Source organism: Ursus arctos, unplaced genomic scaffold (assembly GCF_023065955.2).
Source record: "Ursus arctos isolate Adak ecotype North America unplaced genomic scaffold, UrsArc2.0 scaffold_6, whole genome shotgun sequence".
NCBI lineage: Eukaryota > Metazoa > Chordata > Mammalia > Carnivora > Ursidae > Ursus > Ursus arctos.
Window position 1 is genome coordinate 6,471,139 of NW_026623078.1, and position 26,866 is coordinate 6,498,004.

Sequence of the window (26,866 nt, forward strand, 5' to 3'; positions counted from 1 at the left end):
ACACTTACACACACACACTCACTCTCTCAAATAAATAAATCTTTAAAAAAATAAAATAAAACTACCTTTAGTTGCCATTTCTCAACATCATATGACAATAACACTGCACTGGAGAGGCTTGAGAAGAAACAGGTAATTCGTACACTGCTGGTGGAAATCTAAGATGCTTTAACCCCTATGGAAGGAATACAAACAGACAAATAAAAAGCAAAACAGATACATGCTTTTAAGGGGCTTAACATAGATTTGGTACAATTTAAGAGCTACTTAGTCAACTCTATAATCTGAACTCATAGCCTGAAAAAAAAAAAAAGATACAAGAAAGAATGGAAAAAGAGAAGGACTTGGCCTCCTGGCTTAAGGAAATTGTAAATGTATGCATTTTCACAGAGGTCAATAAGAGTATGTCAATAGTTTAGGTACATATGAATTTAGACTTTATATTTTTTCCAATGAGGTACAGTTAGAAGTAAAACTAGTTTGCACATATCTGTCATTTAATCCAATCTCAGGAAAGAAATCTCTGTTACTAAGGAGAACCAAGGACTAGTCAATATATTTTCAAAAATGATGTTACTCAGGCCAAGGAATACATGAGTTTGTAGAAATATCCTTTCATGGGGAGATTCTAAATGCAGGGAAATACTGGATATTAGAAATCCATAGTCAACTCCTGGGGTCTCTTTTGGAACACAAATATCTTTTCTCGAGTCATTTGATGAACAGTTTTTCCCAGAGTTTGTGAAATAATTTGGTTCAGTACAGTCTGCTAACACATATCCACTTAGCAATAGATTTGTTTCTGAGACGTATGTTCTGTATCAGAAAGGTAGCATTCAATTATTGCCCTGGGGAGATAGAACCTTGGAATATATATTTATCTTATTTTATTTTATTTATTTACCTTTTTAAAGATTTTATTTATTTATTTGACAGAGAGAGACAGCAGGAGAGGGTACTCATGCAGGGGGAAACAGGATAGGGAGAATCAGGCTCCTCAGTGAGCAGGGAGCCAAGCACAAGGCTTGATCCCAGGCTGCTGGGGTTATGACCTGAGCCAAAGGCAGATGCTTAATGACTGAGCCACCCAGGAGCCCCTCTGAATATATTTTAAAGCTGTGCACTCTCCCTACAGAAGAGGTAGATTCAAGTTCAGGAGAAAGTATTTCCGTAATACATTACTATTGACATTTTTAATCAGAACACTCATGTTTGATTCCCATAACAACTATACTTCTGATACGTAAGGTTTTTGACCTACCCTTCTTTACTTAGCTCTCCATCTTGACTATAAGACTGTGTCTACCTTAAATTCAAGAAAACTTTATTTTCAATTTTGAGCTGGTACAATGGTAAGATTTGATTTTGCACATGAGTAGAACTTGCCTGCTCTCTAGCACCTGAGCTTTAATGAGGTTCTTCTTTCCATTCTAGAAGTTCTTAGTTCATCTCTTTCTTTGGGCTGCATTAGAACACCATGTACTAAATGGAGGAAGCAAATCAGTCCGTGGTGTCTGAGTTCATTTTTCATGGACTTTGTGATTCAAGGGAGCTCCAGACCTTCCTCTTACTGCCTTTTTCAATGCTCTACCTGCTGACTGTTGTGGGCAACCTCCTTGTCGTGCTTTTATTCATCACTGACCCTCATCTCCATTCCCCAATGTACTTCCTCTTAGCCAATCTCTCATTTGTGGACTTCTGCCTTTCCTCAGTCACTACCCCAAAACTGACCACAGACCTCCTAAAGGATAATAAGATCATCTCCTTTGGCGGCTGCATGACCCAGATCCTCTGTGTGCATTTTTTTGGAGGGGGTGAGATGGTGCTGCTTGTGACAATGGCCTATGATCGTTATGTGGCCATCTGCAAACCACTCCATTACTCCAGCATCATGGACAGACAAAAGTGCCTCCGGCTAGTTTTGATATCATGGATCATTGGCTTTGCGCATGCCATGAGCCAACTAGCCATGATTTTTGATCTGCCCTTCTGTGGACCCAGAAGAGTGGACAGTTTTTTCTGTGATATTCCTTTGGTGATCAAACTGGCCTGCATGGATACACATTCTCTGGGAATGTTGATAAATGCTGACAGTGGGGTTTTGGCAACAACTTGCTTCATTCTCTTACTAATCTCCTACACCTATATCCTAGTAACTGTTCGCATTCACTCAAAGGATGGAGCATCAAAGGCACTCTCTACCTGTACTTCCCACATCACAGTGGTGCTGCTATTCTTTGGACCCTGCATCTTCATCTATCTGTGGCCACTTAGCATCACTTGGGTGGACAAGTTTCTTGCAGTGTTTTACACAGTAATCACACCTCTCCTGAATCCAGCCATTTATACATTGAGAAATAAAGAGATTAGGAATGCCATAAAGAGACTGAGAAGTCAGTATATGGGATAATTTTTAGTTTTTACAGGTAATCAGAAAACACATTCCAATTTGGCCACATTTTGACCACTAAACTAAACTGGAAATGTGACTTATTCATATCCAGAATCTTGAAGTATTCCCAGATGTATACAGTTTGTGTTTATTCCATTACAAAAATATGTTCAAAAATTCCAACACTGGGGATGCCTGGGTGACTCAGTTGGTTATGCATCTGACTCTAGATTTTGGCTCAGGTCACTATCTCAGGGTCATGGGATTGAGACCCATATCAGGCTCCATGCTCAGCTGGGATTCTGCTTGAGGATTCTCTCTCTCCCCTGCCTCTCTATCCCCTTTCTCTCTCAAATAAATAAATAAATAAATAAATAAATAAATAAATAAATCTTAAAAAATCCAACACTTGTATTCCTACTACTTGGAGAGGATAGTAATTGATAATCATAATTTGCATAAATATGCCTTTGTATTTATTCAAAGGTTGCCAGATGATAACAATGATAACTATAAAAATGATCATTGCTACCATTATTTAACACTACTGATGTTCCCAACAGCATGCTAAGCATTTTACCAAGCTTATGTATTAGTACAAAACCACTCTGGGTTAATTATCATTATTCTCATTTCTCAAATTACATGTTTTACTCACCTGAACTCTAACTTAGCTAGAGAAGATACTAAGGATATTTGAGTGGTCTGCATCTACTTAAAAATAAATGAATCTAATGTAATGGTATTGCCCATGTACTCCATAGCATCAACCCTACAGTTCAAGTTTCCAGGTCTTCATTGTTGATATAAAGGTGGAGTTTCTCTTGACATTTTTGTTAAATACACAGGAAGAAGTATTCGCAATCCCTTGAAACATTATTTCCTCAGGTTAATAAATGATTTTTATGATTATAATTTTACCTTACATTAAAGAAAAGAAAGCTGGGAAGATAGGGAAAGACAAGAATGTGCTGCTTCAAAGCAAAAGAAATTTTAAGTGATGAGAAGAAAGCCAAAAAGCAACCATCAGTGAAAACAACACAATAATTTTATACAAAGATCTTAAATCCTCTTAGAAATGAATAAAAAAGATGACCTGAAAGGGGAGACCAAGAGCAAGGAATTCGAACAGGTATTTATTTCTGAAAAGAAATACCACAGGACGCTACACACTCAACCTCATTAGTAATCAAGAAAATGTAACAAGATCATAATGAAATACCACCTTACACCTGTTAAATTGGTAAGAGAAAAAAATCTGACAGTAACAATTATTCTTGAGAACATATACTGAAGTGTATTAATGGAAATGTTATGCCCTGCTGGTGGGTGAAAATGGACTTAACCCTTGAAAAACAACTTGGTTTTGTCCTGTAAAACCAAACATGTGAATACACTGTGTGTCAGTAACTGGCTGCTACTTGTTCCCCAACAGAACAGCCCCAAGATTCATCTGGACACATGGCCACCCAGCTGCAGAGATTTCCTAATCTCCACAGCTAAATGTGGCTACAGGACTGAGTTCTGGCAACAGAATATAAGAAGTAATTTGTGCAACTTCAGCCATCTCTTGAAAGACTCCACTTCCTTTTTCCCCTGTCCCAGTGGCTGGGACACAGAACAACTGGAGCAGATGCTTTGGAGTCACTAACGAAAGCTCCAACTTGAGAGCAGCAGAACTAATACTCCAGCCAGGAGACAGATGGACTCCAGAAGGAGCTGAGACAGCTAAAATGGAATTGGTATGCTCTATCTACCATCCTACCACTGTTCATTGCATGCTTTTCTTCAAGACTTACTTACATTGTTTTGTATACTTCAAGTATTATAGATTGCAATATTAATGAAAAAATAAAGGAAAGGCTTTCTCTGTGGCCTTCAAAAAACAGTAAGAACAAAAACCCACATACCACACAATCTTTCTTTCCTGCAGGCTTCAAACTAGGCATGTTCTGGGCAGTAGACCTAACCAATTTTTGCCTTTGAGGGAAGCCCTCAACCAACGACCCCCCAAAGTGTATGCTGTATTATACATAAATAGTAAAATATACAGAAGGAAAATGTGTGTGTTGTGGTGTTACTGTTAGTAGGGTTAGACTGGGCAAGACCAGTCATGTCAGCATCTTATAATCTTCTTAAATGAAACTGTTATTGTAATAGAGCATATATTATAGCCCTGGATGATGCATGCCATTTTCTGAATAAAATTAAATTGGCACACCCTTAAAATATCCTAATTTCTAGCTCATTCCTGTGAATAGAAGAAGAAAAGTCATAATTTCTTGTGTCTTATCCCTATACCAATTAATATTACCATATCAATCTCTATACCAATAAAATAAAGTGATGACTGGGTATTTACCCCAAAGATACAGACGTAGTGAAAAGAAGGGCCATATGCACCCCAATGTTCATAGCAGCATTGTCCACAATAGCTAAATCGTGGAAGGAGCCGAGATGCCCTTCAACAGATGACTGGATTAAGAAGATGTGCTCCATATATACAATGGAATATTACTCAGCTATCAGAAAGAACGAGTTCTCAACATTTGCTGCACCATGGACGGCACTGGAGGAGATAATGCTAAGTGAAATAAGTCAAGCAGAGAAAGACAATTATCATATGTTTTCTCTCATCTATTGAATATAAGAACTAGGAATATCGGTAGGGGAAGAAAGGGATAAAGAAAGGGAGGGTAATCAGAAGGGGGAATGAAGCATGAGAGACTATGGACTCTGAGAAACAAACTGAGGGCTTCAGAGGGGAGGGGGATGGGCGAATGGGATAGCGTGGTGATGGGTAGTAAGAAGGGTACGTATTGCATGGTACACTGGTGCTGTATGCAACTAATGAATCACCAAACTTTACATAAAAAACCAGGGATGTATTGTATGGTGACTAACATAATATAATAAAAAATATTATTATTTTTTTTTTTTAAAGATTTTATTTATTTATTTGACAGGATACAGACAGCCAGCGAGAGAGGGAACACAAGCAGGGGGAGTGGGAGAGGAAGAAGCAGGCTCCCAGCAGAGGAGCCTGATGTGGGACTCGATCCCATAACGCCGGGATCACGCCCTGAGTCGAAGGCAGACGCTTAACCGCTGTGCCACCCAGGCGCCCCAATAAAAAATATTATTATAAAAAATAATAAAATAAAGTGATGATGACATAACTAAACTAATAAAAATATATAAATAATTACAGTTATAATTTTTACTTTCTGATAATATTTTTAAAAAGAGAAGTACAAACTATTTCAAGAGCTGTTTGCAGAAAGAAAGTCTGGATGTTTCCCCAAACCACATAATCATGAAACAGTACACAGATCTGCCTACAGGCATTCATGGGGACATATGGCTTCTTGGGATATTTTTAAGATGAAATTATCTCAGCTGTACACATTGATAATAAGTCTTTAGTTTTAGTTTTAGGAGCCATTATTCAGAAGTGATTTGAAGGCTATATATAACGTCCATACATAATGTCCTTTCATACTGCTTTATTGGAGGAATATAACAACACTGAATCTGCATTGAATTCTTGCTAGACAACATAATTAGTAGTCTAACTGATACACTACAATATGAGGTCCTACTGTCCATCTAATTTCTTAAGCATACACATTTCATTTAACACATCAGCAATTCCACACAATTCACTTCTAAGTGATCCATGTTTCAAAAAGAGCTACAATGGATATTAAGAAAAAAGTGTTTAACTGAATACTAACAAAAAAACAATACCTACATGAGCACATATGGAATATAGCTACAACCATGTTTGTGGGGATATTAATTTATGAACATTTTTAAAAGATTTTTATTTATGTATATATATATATATGAACATATTTTTAAAAGAGAAAGGACACACATGAGTGATCCAAGTGTTCATTTCAAGAGAATTCACCTAAAGAAACTAGAAGAAGAAGATAATAAGAACAAAAATTAATTAAATAAAAAAATGTTAAATCCAAAGACTCAAAAAAACCAAAGTTGATTGTTTCAAAGGACCAACAAAATTGACAGTATGTTAGCAAGACTGATCAAGAAGAAAAAAAGGCGCAAATGCCCAATGTCAGAAATAAAAAAGGAGACATGTCTACAGATGCTGCAGTCTTTAAAAATATTATAAGATGATATTATGTCCAACTTTACACCAGTAAATTTAAAATTTTACATGAAATAGGAAAATTCCTATAAAAAACTAGCTACTAAAGCAAAAACATCTCAATGCAACTGTATCTATTAAACAAATTGAACCTTTAATTAAAACATTTTGTCCTAATTATTAATGTCTCCCAGCTCAAAACCCACCCTTTTATTCTCTGCTTTCTTATATTGGGACTCTGCAAACCACAATCCTGTTTTGCCATCTAGCTGCATTTTATGGTCCAATGATAGAGCATGCTAGAGGGAGGTTGCAAAGGCAGAGAAAGCTTTGGGCTTCCCCTCTGCTTGCTGTGCTGTGGGAACATTGCCATACCTACTACAGTGATGTTTCTTTTCTATGGCGGAAGGTGAATTCAGGTTGCTGTTTCTCCAACAGTTTCAAGGACTAGCCTTATTGTACTTTCTAAGCGATAACACCAGCATGCTGGTACTCTATCTTCAAAAACTCTGGGTCCCAGGGCTATCACACCTCTCTTCTGAGTTCAGAGTAACAAGCAATAGCCAAGACACGCTCCCTCCAAAAAAGGATTTTCAGCTCCATAGGACCCTTTTTCTAAACAACAAAATTTCAGTAATTCTAATTTCTTACCTTTGTTCCCTCACCCTTAGGAATGGTAGCCGCTTCCTAACTCCATGACAATAGAGAGCTATCTTTATACACTTTCAGATACCTAGTTAACAACTTGATACATGCTTAATTTTTATCTTAAACTCTGTTCAAATAATGTGTGTGTCCTCTTTGATGTCTGATTCCTGACTGATACAGCTTTCCACAAAGAGAAGCACAGGCCTAAATGGCTTTCCTGGTAAATACTGCAAAACATTTAAGAAAGAAAAAAAAAAAGTGTTTTTTACATAAAGTTCTCTTGAGAAGAGAAAAAGTAGAAACACCTTGTATTAGGCTGAAATAACAAAGTTGGATAATCAAAAATATTCTCCAGTATCAAAATTTACTAGTAATTCAAAGGACACAAAATACAAAGGTCAAAAATGGAGTCTTCTGAGACCACTAACCTGAATCTCCAAGTTTGTTCACGGTATTGTAGGAAGTACCTGAACCAGAGAGAACAATGAAGACTCGGCTCTGATAATGCCTGAATAGCATCATTTACAGAAAAGGAGCTTATTTTGGTCATAAAACATCTTCAACGTTTACTCTGATAATTGGATAGCTGACATTTATTAGCTGACTCTATCCAATAAATCCATAAATTGCAGGCTAATTTACCACTAGCAACCTAGACAGGTCAAGTGTAGCCTGCTAAAAGGACTCCCTATGTGAAGACTCCCCATTTTCTTTCCAATAATAAATACTATCAATTGGTCCAATTAGTATGCTTGCAAGGAGATTGACCAGGTCATTTCTATCTTTCCTTCTATATTTTTTCCTCCAAGATGTCCACAGACTAGGAAGAAAGGGTTTTGGAACAATGCAAACACTTTTTCCAATTTTGTTTATGAAGACAACATAAATTTGACATGAAATCAGATAAAGACATAAAAAGGAAAAGTTATAGGCCATTCATTCTCATGAACATACACATGAAATTCCAAAACCATAGCAAAGAAACTGGAACAATATCTAATAAGAAGAAAACATTATGCCAAATTAATTTAATACCAGGAGTTCAAGGTTGATTGGAAGTGGATCACCAAGTTTAAAAATGGGGGGGGGGGGGGTCATACAAATATCTGAATAGATATAGAAAGAGCATTTGAAAAAATCCAATCCACATTCATGATAAAACTTAGAAAAGGAATTATAATGAAAATTACTTGAGCTAATTACATCTCCAGCACAAGTTGCCTAAAAGTGGAAATGAGAAAAACATGCTTCCTCTTAATACTAATATTTGGCATTTTTTTTGGAAGTTCTGACCAGTTCAATCAGGCAAGAGCACTAAATAAAATGCATAAAAAGATAGAAATGTGAATGAGGGGATGTGTGACATAATGGGGATTAAGAGTACACACACAGAAAAGAGACAGAAATAAATTTATTGTTCCTAGACAATATTTTTGTTTAAAAGTTACATATCCTTTCTATAGATTCCTCAATCTAGGACAGTCTACCTACTTAAAATAGCATTTAATATACAATATTGCCTGTTTCATTTGTTTTTCTAGATAGATGGTAAACTTCATGAGAATAGGAATTGCTGGAGTAAAGAGTAATATAAAGGCAGATGTAATAGCGTTTTAGAAGCAAATAGGTATTAGTAAAGAAAAATGAGCTTCTTTTGAAAGAAAACCAAAAGTACCAGAACAATGAAAAAATCAAACAAAGGCTTCAAATGTTGTGAAATCTGCTATATAATAGGGAGGGAATCTCTAACACTGTACTTAGCCACAGGAGTGCACCTCTCATGTCTCCCTTCAAGACAAAACTGGCTTCATGGAAAGAACTTAATGGATAGCTTCTAGCTGTTGCAATTTCAGATTCCAATGTAGCATTCACAGAGGCCACAGTCTGCCCAGGCTTCTCCCAGCCAATGATGGACAACAGTGGGCATACCAGAGCTAGGACATTCCTGCCCCATGTGGAATTCTTCTAATGGGCAATCTTTGCTCTGGAGCCTCCCATGAACCTGAAATGAGGTTTTCTCAGAGCTGCACTGCAGTCTGAGGCTACTCCACCCACTCACCCTCCTTTCCCCTCTTTTTTCACAAGAGCCACATGACAGAGGAAAAAAGATGGTGGAGGAGTAGAGGACCCTATTTCAACTGGTCCCCTGAATTGAGCTGGAAATCTACCAGACCATTCTGAACACCCACAAAATCAGCCTGAGATGTAAGAAGATATATCTGGATCTCTACAAACAGAGTATCTCTAGCGGTTGGTCTCGAGGTATGAAGCGGGGAGCCGTGATTCTTTGGGCAGATATTGGAAGATAAACAGAAGGGGAAGGGAGCCTCCATGAACTTGTGCTGGGAAGGCAAAAATCTTCCGCCCCGGGGACCAGGTACAGATTTGTACACGAGGAGTGGTGGGGAAAGGACTTTAAGGCAGCCCCCCAGACTAAAACTGGGAGCTACAGGTGCATGTGTGAAAACCAGGGGCGGCTTGCAGTTTTAGAAGCCCAAAGGGCAGAGACAAGCCTGGCCCTGGGAGCAAGGGCTGGGAGTACTGCTGTGGGGCACACAACCCAGGAGACTGTGGTTTTTAGCAGCACAGACAGAAAGGGAGATAGTGTGGCCTGGAGAGCTTAGTGAAGAGCAGACTGCGATCTCTTTGTTCTGAGACAGAGGTCTGCTCTGACTCTTGGGAGAGACACGGAAAGCTGCCAGTGAAAGCCACCAGAGAAAGCCACCAGAGAACAAAATCTCCCCAAAACCGATTTTCACTGAGCCCATTCCCACCAACCCCCCTGCACAGTGGCAGGGCAACTCTGCCCAAACAGGGTTTCCTGAGTGACAGCACGGCAGAGCCCTCCCCCAGAAGACAGGCTGGAAGAACAAGAGGCTGACAACCCTAAGGTTCCTATAAAACAGGTGCATCTTGCTTGGGTTGTGATTAATATTTTGGACTCTGTACATTCCCTCAACCACCCCTCAACAGAATGACTAAGAGGAGGAACCTCCAACAAAGAAAAGAAGCAGAGACTGTGGCTTTGGCCACAGAACTAATGGTTGTGGATATAACCAAGGTATCAGAAATAGACTCCAGAATGACAATTATGAAGGCAATATCCAGGCTTGAGAGAAATATTAATGACAATATAGAATCTCTCAGGGCAGAAATGAGATCTAATCAGGCCTAACTTAAAAATGCTATGAACGAAATGCAGTCGAAACTCTGACTGCCAGGGTAAACGAGGCAGAAGAATAAATTAGTGAGCTAGAGGATAAGATGATAGTAAAGAAGGAAACCAAGCTGGCATAGGGAAAAACAGATTAAAACCCAAGGGATCAAACTGAGAGAGATCACTGACTCAATGAAACATTCCAATATCAGAATTATTGGGATCCCTGCAGGGGTGGAGAGAGAGAGAGAGTTCTAGAAGATATATTTGAGCAAATGTAGCTGAGAAGCATTCATGTCCAAGAGGCAGAGAGGACCCCTCCCAAGCTCAATGGGAACAGACTGATGCCACTACATATAATAGCACAATTTGCAAATCTTAGATCCAAGGAAAACAATCTTGAAAGTGGTGAGGCAGAAGAGATTTCTTACATACAGAGGGAGGAACATCAGAATAACGTCCTGTCCATGGAGACCTGGCAAGCCAGAAAGGGCTGGCAAGACATATTCAGGGTACTAAATGAGAAGAACATGCAGCCAAGGATACTTTACCAGCAAGGCTGTCATTCAGAATGGATGGAGAGACAAGGAGCTTCCAAGACCAGCAGAAACTGAAAGAATATGTGACCACCAAGCCACCCCTACAAGAAATATTAAGGGGGATTCTATAAAAGGAGAAAGACCCCAAGAGAGATACAGAACAGAAATTTACAGAGACAGGGGCGCCTGGGTGGCTCAGTCATTAAGCGTCTGCCTTCGGCTCAGGGCGTGATCCCAAGGTCCTGGGATCGAGCCCCACATCGGGCTCCATGCTCCACTGGGAGCCTGCTTCTTCCTCTCCCACTCCCTCTGCTTGTGTTCCCTCTCTCGCTGGCTGTCTCTCTGTCAAATAAATAAATAAAATCTTAAAAAAAAAAAAAGAGGAACTTACAGAGACAATCTATAGAAACAAGGACTTTACAGGCAACATGATGACAATAAAATCATATCTTTCAATAATCACTCTCAACATGAACAGCCTAAATGCTCCCATGAAATGTCACAGGGTTGCAGATTGGATAAAAACACATGACCCATCCATATGCTGTCTATAAGAGACTCATTGTGAACCTAAAGATACCTCCAGGTTGAAAGTGAGGGGATGGAGAACAATTTTGCCTGTCAATGGACCTCAAAAGAAAGCTGGAGTAGCAATTCTCAAATCAGACAAATTAGATTTTAAGCTAAAGACTGTAGTAAGAGATACAGAAGGACACTATATCATTCTTAAAGGGTCTATCTAACAAGAGGATCTAACAATTGTATATATCTATGCCCCCAACATGGTAGCAGCCAACTACATAAGCCAACTGTTAGCCAAAATAAAGAGACATATTGATAATAATACGTTAATAGTAGGAGACCTCAACACTTCACTCTCAGCAATAGATCATCTAAGCAGAAAAAAAAACCAAAGAAACAAGTGCTTTGAATGACACACTGGACCAGATGGACCTCAGAGAGATATACAGAACATTCCACCCTAAAACAACAGAATATGCATTCTTCTCAAACACGCATGGTACCTTCTCCAGAACAGACCAGATACTGGGTCACAAATCAGGTCTCAACTGATACCAAAAGACTGAGATTATTCCCTGCATATTCTCAGACCACAATGCTTTGAAACTGGAACTTAAACACAAGAAAAACTTTGGAAGAAATTCAAACACTTGAAAGCCAAAGACCATCTTGGGTCAATCAGGAAATCAAAGACAAACTTAAACAATTCATGGAAACCAATGAGAATGAAAGCACATTGGTCCAAAATCCGTGGGATACTGCAAAGGCAGTCCTAAGGGGGAAATACATAGCCATCCAAGCCTCGCTCAAAAAAATTGAAAAATCCTGATGCACAAACTAACTTTACACCTTAAAAAACTAGAGAAAGAACAACAAATAAACCCTAAGCTATACAGAAAAGAGAAATACTTAAGATTAGAGCAGAGACCAATGAATTAGAAACCAGAAATATAGTAGAGCAGAACAATGAAACTAGAAGATGGTTCTTTGAAAGAGTTAATAAGATCGATAAACCACTGGCTACACTTATCCAAAAGAAAAGAGAAAACACCCCCCAAAAAATAATCAAGGCAAAAAATGGGCAGAAGACATGAACAGACACTTCTCCAAAGAAAACATACGAATGGCTAACAGACACCTGAAAAACTGTTCAACATCATTAGCCATCAGGGAAACTCAAATCAAAACTACACTGAGATACAACCTTACACAAGTTAGAATGGCAAAAATTGACAAGGAAAGAAAAAACAAATGTTGGAGAGGATGTGGGGAAAGGGAACCCTCTTACACTGTTGGTGGGAATGCAAGTTGGTACAGCCACTTTCGAAAACAGTGTGGAGGTTCCTCAAAAAATTAGAAATAGAGCTACCCTATGACCCAGCAATTGCACTACTGGGTATTTACCCCAAAGATACAAATGTAGTGAAAAGAAGGGGGACATGCACCCCAATTTTCATAGCAGCAATGTCCACAACAGCCAAACTGTGGAAGGAGCTGAGATACCCTTCAACAGATGAATGGATAAGGAAGCTGTGGTCCATATATACAATGGAATATTACTCAGCCATCAGGAAGGATGAATACCCACTGTTTGCATCAACATGGATAGAACTGGAGGAGATTATGCTAAGTGAAATAAGACAAGCAGAGAAAGATAATTATCATATGGTTTCACTCATATGTGGAACATAAAGAACAGCATTGAGGACATTAGGAGAAGGAAGGGAAAAACGAAGGGGGGGAATCAGAGAGAGAAACAATTCATGAGAGTCTATGGACTCTGGGCAACAAACTGAGGGTTTCAGGGAGGAGGGGACGGATGAGTTAGCCTGGTGATGGGTATTAAGGAGGGCACGTATTGCATGGAGCACTGGGTGTTACCTGCAAACAATGAATCAGAGAACACTATAAAAAACTAATGATATACTGTATGGTGACTAACATAACAATAAAATTTAAATTAAAACAAAACAAAACAAAAACAAGAGCCACATGGCATTTTGCTAGGAAGCCTTTCCCTACCACTACTGCTCTTCTTCCCCTTTACGGACATTTCCGCCAAGAAGTATCATATAATTCTGCCATGGTCCCTGCTTCACAGAGCACCAGAACTGACACTAACACTTGGTTTTGAACACTGAAGTGTCTGTGATCAAAATTCTAAATACCAGACTTTAAGGGTTACCACCCAAAACTGCCCAGTCAGGTAGCAAACAAGTTTGCCTCAGACACCAAATCACCTACTTCGCTCCCATTATAATACTGTGATGATAAAATGTATTGTAAGTAAGGTAAATTATTATCCTGGGAAAGTCAATACTATGAAATTAAGAATAAAAGGTAAAATGATAAGGCAAGTTGGGCTTTTTATTTATTAATAATATATGAACCAAAATACTGATATTTCTAAACAACTGGCCACAAAATGGATCACTTCTTCAGACTTTCGTCAAGTCAGCACAGATAATACATCATGCCATTGCATAGTCACAATGCCTCCCCTTTCCTTGTAGTTTATATTGCTGAGATGAGGAGGAGAACAAGTAGTCACTAGGGACTATATCCTTAATTCTTTAATGTTGAACCTATTGCCTTCCCACTCTTCAATCAGTCCTGCCTGAAACAATAAATATTTATGGATTCAATTTTGCAGAAAAAAGATCCTCAGGCTTTTGCAAGTTGTTTCTGCACTGTTACCTTGTCTTGATCCTTCCTCATCTACGCAATTCACACTTCATAAACTAGACTGTATTCTTATTATCCTCAGACTCATTATGTTCTCCTTATTTTGTTATCTGCTATTTTTCGAGCTCTATGTATAGGGACTTAGCCAATATATTTGCTATAAAAAGCTTTGCAACTTTAGCTAAAAACGACTGGTGTTCTGGAGCTAATCCCTCTAGAAAATAGATTCACCTTAATTAAACAGCTTCTGGGTCTCCTTTAAACAGAAAATAATTTCTTCACAAAAGCGATCCCAAGTAATAGCTGTACAGATGGAAATCCAAGCAACCCTACAGTGAAGCCCTAGGTGGGATACTCTGTTTGCTTATTAAGTGGTTTGTGAAGACTGGAAAGCAGCATTTAGGTATATTTAACACATGAACAAAATTTTTTCCAAAAAACAAAAATTTCTTTGTCTCTAGAACTCTATATAGAATAATTTTAGGTATTAAAACTCCAAGTGACATTTTTGAGCTTATCCTTTAAGCTTTCATATTTTTTGAAATGCCAACTTATTATTTCTTAAAATTCTAAGTGGAATTAGCAATTAAGAGTGTATAGTGGTGGGGTGCCTGTGTGGCACAGTGGTTAAGCGTCTGCCTTCGGCTCAGGGCGTGATACTGACGTTCTGGGATCGAGCCCCACATCAGGCTCCTCCGCTATGAGCCTGCTTCTTCCTCTCCCACTCCCCCTGCTTGTGTTCCCTCTCTCGCTGGCTGTCTCTATCTCTGTCGAATAAATAAATAAAATCTTTAAAAAAAAAAAGAGTGTATAGTGGTATTTATTCTGTTACATGATATTGATGCCAAACAGATATAAACAGAGATTCATGATAATGATAACTTTCAACAATTCTATAATTTATAAAACATCTGTAATGCATAACATCTCTAACTTCAAGTTTGAAAAAAATACTGTCAAAACCACACAATTGCTACTCATCGCACCAGATTGTTCAATTTCTCTGTTACTCTGTTCTGCCTCTCAGGTAACTTGACCCTTGGAAAAAAAGCCAATGTTCCTAAAATTCCTAATGTCTATAGACAGCCAAAAATGGAATAGATATTAGTTATTAATACCCAGTATTGTAATTGGTTTCATTCCTAATGGTAAGAACTATTTATAACTATATGTATTAATTAATAATGATGAATCTAAAAGGAAGTGAATCTCTCTGTGGTTCTCAATCCCTTGAAGCTGCTGAGGGTGAAAATCAGAGCCTGTGCAGGAAGGTAGAAACCCCATCTTTAATTCTCCAGCATCTGGTTCCATAATCACCTCCTTTTTTATGTTCCGCACCATCTACTTCTCTTCCAGTCACCCTTTTCCTTTGTTAACTTACTTTATTTGAATGATTTTCATTCATGTTGTTTTATATCCTTCTGATCTTATTCTCAGACTTAAAACTGTATGATAGATGAACATAAAATATTCCTCAAAGCTCTAGTACCTTTTTGAAAATAGTATGTGAAGTATATTGGGTCTCCCATCTCCTTTTTTTCTGAATATTGAGATCAGAAAAACAAAAAGCAATATCATATCTTTGCTCTTCTATTCCTACTGAAACAACCTGATAAAAGCATGCTAGCTTTCTGTCTGCCAGATTTATTCAACCACTGTTACCAGTCTGAAAACTCTAGGTCTGTTTCCTGAAAATCGTCAAAATTATTGTAATAGATAACACTTATTTAGCACTTAGTGTATGTCCAAGCACTTTCTGATGTTTTCTTGTTTCAACTCGTTTCGTCCTCAAAACACCTATAGGAGATAGTGACTATTAGTATCTGCCTTTAACAGATGAAGAAACGAACGCTTCTGGCAGCTGAGAAACTCACAGAGAACACACAGCAGGTAAATGGGGGATCTGGGGATGGAAACCATTTGGACCTTGTGTCTGTGCCCTTAAACACTGTGTTTTACTGTGTATTGGAAATGGCTCCTATATAAAGGTTTCCATCCCCTCAATTTATTTTGACACATTTATTTTCAAATTTAAAAAATCAGTATTACCTCTAAAAATAGAGCAAATCAAGTTGGGGATAAAGAAACAAGTATAAGGTTATTTAAAATCCCACCACATGTAGAAATTTGGAAAGAGTCTGACACATTTACTCATGGAAAATGCCACTCCCCCCAAAATAAGGGGATTTTTTTTTCTCTATAAACGTTTCCTTGACTTCTTGATATCTTTTCACACTGGTTACGGTAGATTTAATATTCATTTTTCAACTTGCTTTATATGAATGTATCCACTTACTTAATCACTGTTATTCTTAAACAATATGTTTCCAATTAGTTCACATTATTCAAAATGCTCATAAGTAAAATAATGTTACAAATACATTGTGCTCATTTGTCTAATTCCTTTCAAAATCATTCCAATAGGATTACTGAGGCTTTTTGTTTGTTTGTTTTTACTTTTATGACTCAACTGCCTTTTGGAATGACTGTACCACTTCACATTTCCCATAGGCTGAGAATGAGTAGCACTGCTTCCCCAATTCTATAGCAGCAACAGGCTTATTCATTCTGTTGAGGAGAAAATACAAAAATGGAATCTACTTTCTGAATTTGGAGTAAATCTAGAAAGACCTCTTTAACCTCAAGTTTTAAAATTAATTCATACATATTTTATTAAAATTGTATACTTTTACTTGTACATTTAAGTCTTCTAATCATCCAGAACTTACTTCAAACTTTCTATAAAATGTATGATAAGATACTTTAAATTTTATATTCCCAATGTTGAGGTACATGTTTAACAACTATCGAATATTCTGAATTTATTTTTGTTTTAATTCCAGTGTATTTTAACATAGAGTGCTGTATTAGATTGAATAACTCTTCATTACCTACATAATTGTGATGACTTTCTATCATATACTAAATACTCTATTTGTATCACAATCTTAACTGTGTTTTGTTATATCTATCTGTTCAACTTTGGTCAAATTAATCAGTTTAATATGTATAGGTTTAGGATATATTGTAATATCTTTCATAAAAAGCATTATCATTTCTTCTCCAATTTCCATTTCATTTCCTTTGCAAAATTTTCCAAGCTTTAAAATGGACATTGGAATTAGTTTTTAATGTTTTAAAAGATTTTCACTGGACTTTTAATGAGCATTGCAGTTACTGCACAGATTGGTCAGTGAAAATTGCTATTTCTATTACTTGGAGTCTTTTTCCTTCCATTTGCATGGTTTCATTTCCTATATCATACAGGGTTTCAAATATTTCAGAAAAATTTATGTTTTTTCAGTAGAATTCATACACTGAACATTTGGTTCATTTATAAATAAGGTTTCTCTTGTATTTAACAGGTTATTACTGACACTACATTAATTAAATGGATCTCATTAAATTTAATATTTCTTAATATTTGTCTTAAGTTTTTGAGGTAGACAATTGTGTGATTTGTGAATGAATATATTTTGCTACCTTCCTTTCAGTAATATTTGATTTCATCATCTTGACTATATCATATGATTGAAACAGTACTACAGCCTTCCTTCTTATATTACTGATTTGATATGTCATCTAATCAGATTTTAACTATTGGTTTAAAAATTCTATCAGAATAATGTTAAAAATATTTCTTGGGGGAGGGTTAAGATGGCAGAGGAGTAGGGGACCCCTTTTTTTAGCTGGTCCCCTGAGTCGAACTGGATAGGTACCAGACTAGCCTGAACATCCACGGAATCAGCCTGAGACGCAGGAAGATACATCTGGATCTGTACAAATGAACATCTCCAGCGCTGAGTATTGAGGTACGAATTGGGGAGCCATGAAAGGGCGCACAGATATTGGAAGATAAACGGAAGGGGGAGGGAGCCGCCGCGTTCGGGCGCCGGGAAGCTGTAGCCACCTGCACGGGGGAGCTGGCGGACTCTAAGACCGGCACCCGCGAGAAAACAGACTGTGACTGTGAGCGGGGAGCGTGTGCCACCAGACTTCTCATGGAACTCCGGAGTGCTCACTGGATCCAGACTGAGACAGGGAGCTCCGGGAGCGCATGGGGGCGGCTGGCGGCTGGCGGTGTTAGAAACACAAAGGACAGAGACGGGCCGGCCCTGGAAGTGAGGGCTGGGACGCAGGGTGTGGGGCGCACATCCCGGGACGCTGCAGGGTTGAGCAGCACCAACAGAAACAGAGTTAAAGTGGCCAGATCATCAGTGGAGAATGGCGCGCGATCCCCTCTGTTCTGTGACAGAGGCTGAGATTCGGCCACTGTTGCTCTGTCTCTCAGAAGAGGCACAGCAGACCTCCAGGGAAAGCCGCCGGAGAACAAAAGCCTGGAAACACTGGCTCACAGGGTGCCCATCCCCATCCCCCTCGCAGGGGACACGGAGACTCTACCCAAACAGGGTTGCCTGAGTATCGGCGCGGCAGGCCCCTCCCCGAGAAGGCAGGCTGAAAAATCAAGAAGCCCACATCCCTAAGATCCCTATAAAACAAGGGCACACGGCCTGGTTTCTGGTCAATAATTTGGGCTCTGGACAACCCCGCAACATCTCCTCATCAGAATGACAAGAAGGAGAAATCTCCCCCAAAAAGAAAAGACAATGAGTCTGTGGCCTCTGCCACAGAACTAATGGATATGGATGTAACCAAAATATCAGAAAAGGAATTCAGAGTAACAATGGTCAAGATGATGTGTAGACTTGAAAAAAGTATTAAGGAAAATGTTAATGAGAATATAGAATCTCTAAGGGTGGAAAAGAAAGCGAATCTGGCAGAAATTAAAAAGTCTATGAGCCAAATGCAGTCAAAACTAGAGGCTCTGACGGCCAGGGTGAATGAGGCAGAAGATGTATTAGTGAATTGGAGGATGGGTTAGTAGAAGAAAAAATGAAAATAGAAGCTGGACTTAAAAAAAACACACCCACGAATGTAGGTTACGGGAGATTACTGACTCAATGAAACGATCCAAGGTCAGAATCATTGGCATCCCCGAGGGGGTGGAGAAAAACAGAGGTCTAGAAGAGATATTTGAGCAAATTGTGGCTGAAAACTTCCCTAATCTAGCGAGGGAAACAAACATTCGTGTCCAAGAGGCAGAGAGGACCCCTCCCAAGCTCAACCATGACAAACCTACGCCACGTCACGTCATAGTGCCATTCGCAAATATTAAAACCAAGGATACAGTATTGAAAGCAGCCAGGGCAAAGAAATTTCTCACGTACCAAGGCAAAGGTATCAGAATTACGTCAGACCTGTCTACACAGACCTGGAATGAGAGAAAGGGTTGAGGGGGGCATTTTAAAAACCCTTTCAGAGAAAAACATGCAGCCAAGGATCCTTTATCCAGCAAGGCTGTCATTCAGAATTGATGGAGAAATAAAGACCTTCCAGAATCGCCAGTCATTAACCAATTTCATAACCACGAAACCAGCCCTACAGGAGATATTAAGGGGAGTTCTATAAAGGTAAAAAGGCCCAAGAGTGATACAGAACAGAAAGTCACAACCGATACAAACAAAGACTTTACTGGCAATATGGCATCATTAAAATCATATCTCTCAGTATTCAGTCTCAATATGAATGGCTTAAATGCTCCCATAAACGCCACAGGGTTGCAGGTTGGATAAAAAGAAATGACCCATCCATTTGCTGTCTACAAGAGACTCATTTTGAACCTAAAGATACACTCAGACTGTCAGTAAAGGGATGGAGTACCATCTTTCACACAAATGGACCTCAAAAGAAAGCTGGGGTAGCAATTCTCATATCAGATAAACTGGATTTTAAACTAGAGACTATAGTTAGAGATGCAGAAGGGCACTATATTATTCTTAAAGGAAGTATTCAACAAGTGGATATGACGATTATAAATGTATATGCCCCCAACAGGGTAGCAGCAAGATACACAAGCCAACTCTTAACCAGAATAAAGAGACATACAGATAAAAATACATTAATAGTAGGGGACCTCAATACCCCACTATCAGAAATAGACAAAACACCATGGCAAAAACTAAGGAAAGAATCAAAGGCTTTGAATGCCATACTTGACGAGTTGGACCTCATAGACATACCTAGAATACTATACCCCAGAACCAAAGAATACTCATTCTATTCTAATGCCCATGGGACATTCTCAAGAACAGACCATGTTCTGGGACACAAAACGGGTCTCAACCGATTCCCTGCATATTCTCAGACCACAACGCTTTGAAAGTGGAACTCAACCACAAGGAAAAATTTGGAAGAAACTCAAACACTTGGAGACTATGAACCATCCTGCTCAGGAATGACTCGATAAACCAGGAAATCAAAAATCAAATTAATCAATTTATGGAGATCAAAGAGAATGAAAACACAGTGGTCCAAAACCTATGGGATACAGCAAAGGCAGTCCTAAGGGGCAAATACATAGCCATCGAAGCCTCACTCAAAAGAATAGAAAAATTTAAAATGCAGTTTTTATATTCTCACCTCAAGAAGCTGGAACACCAACAGAGGGACAGGCCTAATCCATGCACGAGGAAGCAGTTGACCAAGATTAGAGCAGAAATCAATGAATTAGAAACCAGGAGTACAGTAGAGCAGATCAACAGAACTAGAAGCTGGTTCTTTGAGAGAATTAATAAAATTGACAGACCTCTGGCAAGACTTATCCAAAAGAATAGAGAAAGGACTCAAATTAATAAAATTATGAATGAAAAAGGAGAGGTCACAACCAACACCAATGAAATTGGAAGGATTATTAGACACTTTTATCAACAGTTTTATGCCAATAAATTAAGCAATCTGGAAAAGATGGAGGCCTTCCTGGAAACCCATAAACTACCAAAACTGAAACAGGAAGAAATTGATTTTTTATACAGGCCAATTAATTATGAAGAGATTGAGTCAGTGATAAACAAGTTTCCAAAAAATAAAACTCCAGCCCAGACGGTTTTCCTGGGGGAATTCTACCAAGCATTCAAAGAAGAAATAATACCTATTCTCCTAAAGCTATTTCAAAAAATAGAAACAGAAGGAAATGGGGCGCCTGGGTGGCACAGTGGTTAAGCGTCTGCCTTCACGCTCAAGGCGTGATCCCGGCCTTATGGGATCGAACCCTGAGTCAGTCTCCTCTGCTATGAGCCTGCTTCTTCCTCTCCCGCTCCCCCTGCTTGTGTTCCCTCTCTCGCTGGCTGTCTCTGTCAAATAAATAAATAAATAAATAAATAAATAAATAAATAAATAAATAAAATCTTTAAAAAAAATGCTACTGCTTAAAAAAAAAAAACAGAAGGAAAGCTACCAAACTCATTCTATGAGGCCAATATTACCTTGATCCCCAAACCAGGCAAAGACCCCATCAAAAAGGAGAATTACGGACCTATTTCCCGAATGAATATGGACGCCAAAATCCTCAACAAGATCCTGGCTAATAGAATCCAACTGTACATTAAAAGGATTATCCATCATTACCAAGTGGGATTCATCCCTGGGATGCAGGGGTGGTACAACATTCGCAAATGTCTCAGTGTCTTAGATTTTATTCAGAAACAAAAATTCAGAAATCATATGATTCTCTCAACAGATGCAGAAAAAGCATTTGACAAAATACAACATCCTTTTCTGATTAAAACCCTTCACAGTGTAGGAATAGAGGGTTGATTTCTCAAGCTCATAAAAGCCATCTATGAAAAGCCTACAGCAAATATCATTCTCAATGGGGAAAAGCTAGAAGCCTTTCCCTTAAGATCAGGAACACGGCAAGGATGCCCACTCTCGCCACTATTATTCAACATAGTACTAGATGTCCTTGCAACAGCAATCAGACAACAAAAAGGGATAAAAGATATCCAAATTGGCAAAGAAGAAGTCAAACTGTCTCTCTTCACAGATGACATAATACTCTAGATGGAAAACTCAAAAGAATCCACTCCCAACCTATTAGAAGTTATAGAGCAATTCAGTAATGTGGCAGGATACAAAATCAATGCTGAGAAATCAGTTGCATTTCTTTACACGAATAATGAGACTGAAGAAAGAGAAGTTAGGGAGTCCATCCCATTTATAATAGCACCAAAAACCATATGTTGCCTTGGAATAAACGTAACCAGAGATGTAAAGGACCTATATTCTAGAACCTATAAATCACTCTTGAAAGACATTGAAGAAGACACAAAAAGATGGAAAAATATTCCATGCTCATGGATCGGAAGAATTAACATAGTTAAAATGTCCATGCTACCCAGAGCAATCTACACTTTCAATGCTATCCCGATCTAAATACCAATGACATTTTTCAAGGAACTGGAACAACTAGTCTTTAAATTTGTATGGAACTGGAAAAGGCCCCGAATTGCCAAGGAACTATTGAAAAGGAAAAACAAAGCTGGGGCCATCACAATGCCGGATTTCGAGCTGGTACTACAAAGCTGTGATCACAAAGACAGCATGGTACTGGCACAAAAACAGACACATAGACCAATGGAACAGAATAGAGAACCCAGTAATGGACCCTTGGCTCGTGGGCAACTAATCTTTGATAAAGCAGGAAAAAACATCCAGTGGAAAAAAGACAGTCTCTTCAATAAATGGTGCTGGGAAAATTGGACAGCCACATGCAAAAGAATGAAACTTGACCACTCTCTCACACCATATACAAAAATAAACTCCAAATGGATGAAAGACCTTGATGTGAGACAGGAATTCATCAAAATCCTGGAGGACAACTTAGGCAACAACCTCTACGACATTGGCCAAAGCAACCTTTTTCATGACACATTTCCAAAGGCAAGAGAAACAAAAGAAAAAAATGAACGTGTGGGACTTCATCAAAATAAAAAGCTTCTTCTGCACAGCCAAGAAAACAATAAAAAAAACTAAGAGGCAGCCCACGGAATGGGAGAATATATTTGCAAATGATGCCACAGATAAAAGACTGGTATCCAAGATCTACAAAGAACTTCTCAAACTCGACACGCAAGAAACAAATAAACAAATCATAAAATGGGCAGAAGATCTGAACAGATACTTTTCCAATGAGGACATACAAATGGCTAACAGACACAAAAAAATGTTCAAAATCATTAGCCATCAGGGAAATTCAAATCAAAACCGCACTAAGATACCACCATACGCCAGTTAGAATGGCAAAAATCAACAAGGCAGGAAACAACAATTGCTGGAGAGGATGTGGAGAAAGGGGATCCCTCCTACATTGTTGATGGGAATGCAGGTTGGTGCAGCTACTCTGGAAAACAGTGTGGAGGTCCCTTAAAAAGTTAAAAATTGAGCTACCCTATGACCCAGCCATTGCAATACTGGGTATTTACCCCAAAGATACAGACGTAATGAAGAGAAGGGCCATATGCACCCCAATGTTCATAGCAGCATTGTCCACAATAGCTAAATCGTGGAAGGAACCGAGATGCCCTTCAATAGATGACTGGATTAAGAAGCTGTGGTCCATATATACAATGGATTATTACTCAGCTATCAGAAAGAACGAGTTCTCAACATTTGCTGCAACATGGACGGTACTGGAGGACATAATGCTAAATGAAATAAGTCAAGCAGAGAAAGACAATTATCATATGATTTCTCTCATCTATGGAACATAAGAACTAGGAAGATTGGTAGGGGAAGAAAGGGATAAAGAAAGGGAGGTAATCAGAAGGGGGAGTGAAGCGTGGGAGACTGTGCACTCTGATAAACAAACTGAGGGCTTCAAAGGGAGGGGGTGGGGGAATGGGATAGACTGGTGATGGGTAGTAAGGAGGGCACATATTGCATGGTGCACTGGGTGTTATATGCAACTAATGAATCATCAGACCTTGCATCAGAAACCAGGGATGTACTGTATGGTGACTAACATAATGTAATAAAAAAATATAAAAAAGAAAGTAAAGACACATTGATCTCAGTGTTGTTTCTGCTAATGGAACTAATGGCTATTCTGTAATAATCATACAGCAGGTTTGGATCACTTCTTACTAGATGTGTTGAACAGATACTTAAATGATGCACTGATCTCTCTCTCAGCATAGATGACATGATACATTATATGGAAAACACAAAAGACTCTACCCCCAAAATACTAGAACTCATACAGAAATTCAATGATGTGGCAGGATACAAAATCAACACACAAAAATTATTTTCTTTCCTATAAACTAACAATGTAACAATAGAAAGAGGAATTAGGGAATTGACTCAATTTACATAGCACCAAAAACCATAAGATAACTAGAAATAAACCTAACCAAAGAGGTAAAGGGTCTATACTCTAGAAACTAGAGAACACTTATGAAAGGAACTGAAAACAGAAAGAGATGGAAAAACAATCCATGCTCAGATCAGAAGATTAAACATTGTTAAAATGTCTATGGTGCCCAGGGCAATATATACTTTCACCGTCATCCCAATCAAAATACCAATGGCATTTTTCACAGTGCTGGAATAAACAATCCTAAAAGTTGTACAGAAGCAGAAAAGACCCCAAATAGCCAAGGAAATGATGAAAAAGAAAACCAAACCTGGGAGCATCATGTTGCCTGATTTCAAGGTATATTACAAAGCTGTGATCACCGAGACAGCATGGTACTGGCACAAAAACAGGCACATAGCTCAATGGAATTGATTAGAGAGCCCAGGTATGAGCCTTCAACTCTATAGTCAACTAATCTTTGAAAAAGCAGGAAAAAATATCCAATGGAAAAAAGTCAGTATCTTCGATAAATGGTGTTCGGAAAATTGGATAGCCACATGCTGAAGAATGAGCCTGGACCATTCTCTTACACCATGCACACAGATAAACTCAAAATGGATGAAAGACCTCGATGTGAGACAGGAAACCATCAAAATCCTAGAGGAGAATACAAGCAGTAACCTCTTCAACATTGGCCACAGCAACTTCTTTCAAGACACGTCTCCAAAGCAAGGGAAACAAAAGCGAAAACGAACTATTGGGACTTCATCAAGATCAAAAGCTTCTGCACAGCCAAGGAAACAGTAAAAAAAACTAAGAGGCAGGCCACGGAATGGGAGAAGATATTTGCAAATGACACTACAGATAAAAGACTGGTATCCAAGATCTACAAAGAACTTCTCAAACTCAATACACAAGAAACAAACAATTCAAAAAATGGGCAGAAGATATGAACAGACACTTTTCCAATGCAGACATACAAATGGCTAACAGACACATGAAAAAATGTTCAAAATCATTAGCCATCAGGGAAATTCAAATCAAAACCACATTGAGATACCACCTTCCTTTCTTTTTAAAACATGTAATATTTCAAGGCAAAATGTTCACAGCTTTTGGGTTACACATATTTTTTTCACATAAAGTATTCTATGTAATTGCCACCACAACCCTGTGAACTGGATAGGGAAGGCATTCATATTTTCCCCTTACATGCCAGAAGACCATATCTCAGAGAATTGAGGTGATTTGCTCAAGGCTAAACAGCCAACATTTGGCCATTCCAGGAGTCAAACCCAGATCTTCTGACTTACGATTCTTGGCTCTTTCTAATGATTTTAGCTCCCCAAACCTCAGCTGAGAGTGCACTGAACATTGCAACATTGCCCATATCTTCAACCACTTATTGACATCCATGGTATCTCTGGAGTCACCCTGGTTTCTATGATGTATCAATTGCAGGGTGTGGGGCAAGGGTGGACATTCTCAGCGCCATACTCTAGATTATCTTTTATTATTTCTGCATGTATTTTGTTAGTTTTATGTTGTCTTGGACAGTTAACAGCACTCAGGAGACACTGGAATTGATGGTAGGGTTCTAGAACGAGTAGGATGGATAGGGTTCTCTTTTCCATTTAGCCCATTTACCTTTTGAACAGGAATTGCCAGTGAGTCAGTAAGAGGGTGGGCCTGGAGCATTATCCTCCCCTCGGTAGGCTGCCAGCTTGTTTACTCCTCACAGTAGATAATGCTATCACCTTTTATAATGGGCCTGGACGGACTTTGGTGACTCAGGTTCAGCACCATTTTGTGACTAAAACAGCAGACAAAGATTTTATTTTTAAATGATAAGGCCTGCATGCTCACCACCACCACCGCCCACAACGGCGATGTCAACATCATCAGCTGGAGCCGCCGGGAACCCTTCCTGCTCAGCGGCGGGGACCACGGTGCCCTCAAGATTTGGGACCTGCGGCAGTTCAAGTCTGGCTCCCCAGTGGCCACCTTCAAGCAGCATGTGGCACCCGTGCCCTCGGTCAAGTGGCACCCCCAGGACAGCGGCGTCTTCGCGGCCTTGGGTGCAGACAACCAGATCACACAGTGGGACCTGGCTGTGGAGCGCGACCCCAAGGCGGGCGACGCGGAGACGGCCGACCCCGGGCTGGCGTACCTGCCCCAGCAGCTGCTGTTTGTGCACCAGGGCGAGACGGACCTGAAGGAGCTGCACTGGCGCCCGCAGTGCCCCGGGCTCCTGGTCAGCACCGCGCTGCCAGGCTTCACCGTCTTCCGCACCATCAGTGTCTGAGGGGGCCCGCCGACCCGGGTCTGGCCTGGCCGTGCCCTCCGCCACCGAGCTCGAAGCTGCTTCCGCCGCTAGGGACTCCTTCGGCTCTGCTGACCAGCCCTCCTCCCATAGAAGGACTTAGCTTGGCCCATAGTTGCCATGACAGATTCTGTTTGATGTTTTGTTTGGTGTCACAAACCCCTCTTGCCAAAGGATCTGCTTTGACCGATGACTGTACAACTACTTGGTTTGGTCCAGAGAGCCTTCAAACCACAGGGCTCCGTTTGATGCTGGGGACCCCTCCCGTGGAAAGACTTGGTTTGGCCC

The 26,866-nt window shown here is 39.4% G+C and overlaps 1 protein-coding gene across 1 annotated transcript; it reads left to right on the forward strand.

Moving 5' to 3' along the window:
* Positions 1–1,486: 1,486 nt before the first annotated feature.
* LOC125281703 (olfactory receptor 4K3-like) lies at positions 1,487–2,410 on the forward strand. Its single transcript, XM_048222912.1, has one exon. The coding sequence runs from the start codon at positions 1,487–1,489 to the stop codon at positions 2,408–2,410; it is 924 nt and encodes a 307-aa protein (XP_048078869.1).
* Positions 2,411–26,866: the final 24,456 nt, after the last annotated feature.